Here is a 2041-nt window from a genome sequence, read left to right on the forward strand (position 1 = left end):
AAACATCTGGTGTGTATTCTCCATCATACTTTCGTCTGCTCTGCTGGATCTGAAATCTGAGAAAGTGTGTGTACATTTGTGTCAGAGTCTTAGGAGTGTCTTCAGTGTTTGATTCCTGCAGTGTTTTGGAGGCATCATCACCCTGATAGTTTTTCAGATCATTATTTCTTTTTTCAAACAAAATGTTCTGGAGAACAGTGGCTGAAATCCAGCAGACGACTGGGATGTGACACATGATAAACAGACTCTTTGATTGTTTAACATGATCAATGATTTCTTTGGCCTGATTCTGATCTTCAAATCTTTTTTTGAAATACTCCTCCTTCTGTGCATCATTGAACCCTCGTACCTCTGTCAACCGATCAATATAGTCAGAAGGAATCTTACTGGCAGCTGCTGGTCTGGTGGTGATCCAGATGAGAGCAGAAGGAAGCAGATTTCCCTTGATGAGGTTTGTGAGGAGAACATCCAGAGATGCTGGTGATGAGACATCAGACCATGTCTCATTAACATCAAACTTCAGAGGAAGACGAAATTCATCCAATCCATCAAGAATGAACAGGACTTTTTGGTTTCTTCTTGCAATGTTCAGTCCTTTTGTCTCTGGGAAAAACTGAGTTATAAGGTCCAACAAACTTTGTTTTTCTTTTTCCTTTAAGTTCATCTCCCGGAAAGGAAGAGGAAATATGAAGCTGATATTCTGATTTTCTTTTCCTTCAGCCCAATCTAAAACAAACTTTTGCACAGAGACTGATTTTCCGATTCCAGCAACTCCTTTTGTCAGTACAGTTCTGACCTGCTTGTCTTGTTCAGGTGCTTCAAACATGTTTGTGCACTCAATTTGTATCTCTTGTGATTCAGAATGTCTGGAAGTAACTTCAATCTGTCTTACCTCATGTTCAGTATTGACCTGTTCACTACCACCCTGAGTGATATAGAGATCTGTGTAGATGTTATTCAGAAGTGTAGAGTCACCTTGCTTTGCAATTCCTTCAAATACACATTGATACTTTTTCTTTAGGCTACATTTTAGCTGATGAACAAAGATCAGCTCATCTAAAAACAGGGACAAAACCAGATTTTTTTAGTACTAGTTTTCTCTGCTACATTTATAAGTGACAATATGACAGATGGTCATGAGTCTCTTACCTTCTAAAGTATTAGCATCTTCATCTTGCTTCATCTCTCTCAGGAAGTAGAGTGTGAGATCAAGAGCTGCTTCTTTGATACTGCATCTGTTCTCGGATGCGCTGGCGATGTGGCTAGCCTGCAGTATGCTACCCCTCTGATTATTAATCATGCTTCTGGTTGGGCCCCCCCCTCTCTCGGTGAGAGTTGGGTTTGGGCTCCCCCAGCTAGAATGAGCTACTGCCAGCCGGGGAAAGCCCGGCATGGGGCGTCTGAGGACCAGGCTTGTGCTCCCACGCCGGAATTGTTACTAGCTGGTTCCGCTAGTTGGAAAGCGCTTCGGGTCGAGTCCCCTTCTCAGTGAGAACTGGGCCCATTTTGACAGCCCTAATGGAGATTGCAAAATACCACAGTTCACATCAAATCATTATAATCTTCTCTGTTTCTAATCTTCTTTGCTGATGTTCTTAGTATCTTAATAAAAACTCTGATAAATAATTCAACAGTATAGTTTCTTGATAAATACTGATTTAAATATTTTCAACGAACAGTCTATGTGCAACCAACAATAAGAATCGGCACACTGCCACCGCTGCTCCCAAAGATCAATTTATTTGAATATATTGAATCTAAGAATAAATTGATCTTTGGGAGCAGCAGTGGATTCTTGTTTACTTATAGTGAAGTGATTAATTTAATCGTGCGCCTGCCAAAAGTTTTTGTATGTGCACATATTATATGTATTTTTTCAACCAACAATAAGAAACCCATGAAATACCTTTTGGTAGATGATGTTTTTTTCTCACTTAAGTGCGGTGGCTCACCTCCTTTTGAACGGTCACTCTTCACAGACACAGAGCTGAGCACATGTGAGCCTGATCTTACACTAAAGACACAAAAACAGAGGAAAAAA

General features: G+C 40.4%; 1 protein-coding gene across 1 annotated transcript in view; it reads right to left on the reverse strand.

The window, feature by feature from the left end:
- Nucleotides 1-1236, reverse strand: part of LOC107569071 (NACHT, LRR and PYD domains-containing protein 3-like) — a 5212-nt gene extending 3976 nt beyond the window's left edge. The window contains exons 1-2 of the mRNA XM_016255070.1: nucleotides 1150-1236; nucleotides 5-1056 (exon numbers count right to left, since the gene is read on the reverse strand). Of these exons, the coding sequence (XP_016110556.1) occupies nucleotides 5-1056; nucleotides 1150-1183 (1086 nt within the window). The 5' untranslated portion in view covers nucleotides 1184-1236. The remainder of the gene's footprint in view (nucleotides 1-4; nucleotides 1057-1149) is intronic.
- Between the last annotated feature and the right edge of the window lie 805 nt (nucleotides 1237-2041).

The sequence above is a fragment of the Sinocyclocheilus grahami genome, unplaced genomic scaffold (genome assembly GCF_001515645.1).
Source record: "Sinocyclocheilus grahami isolate Dianchi unplaced genomic scaffold, SAMN03320097.WGS_v1.1 scaffold1309.1, whole genome shotgun sequence".
Taxonomy (NCBI): domain Eukaryota; kingdom Metazoa; phylum Chordata; class Actinopteri; order Cypriniformes; family Cyprinidae; genus Sinocyclocheilus; species Sinocyclocheilus grahami.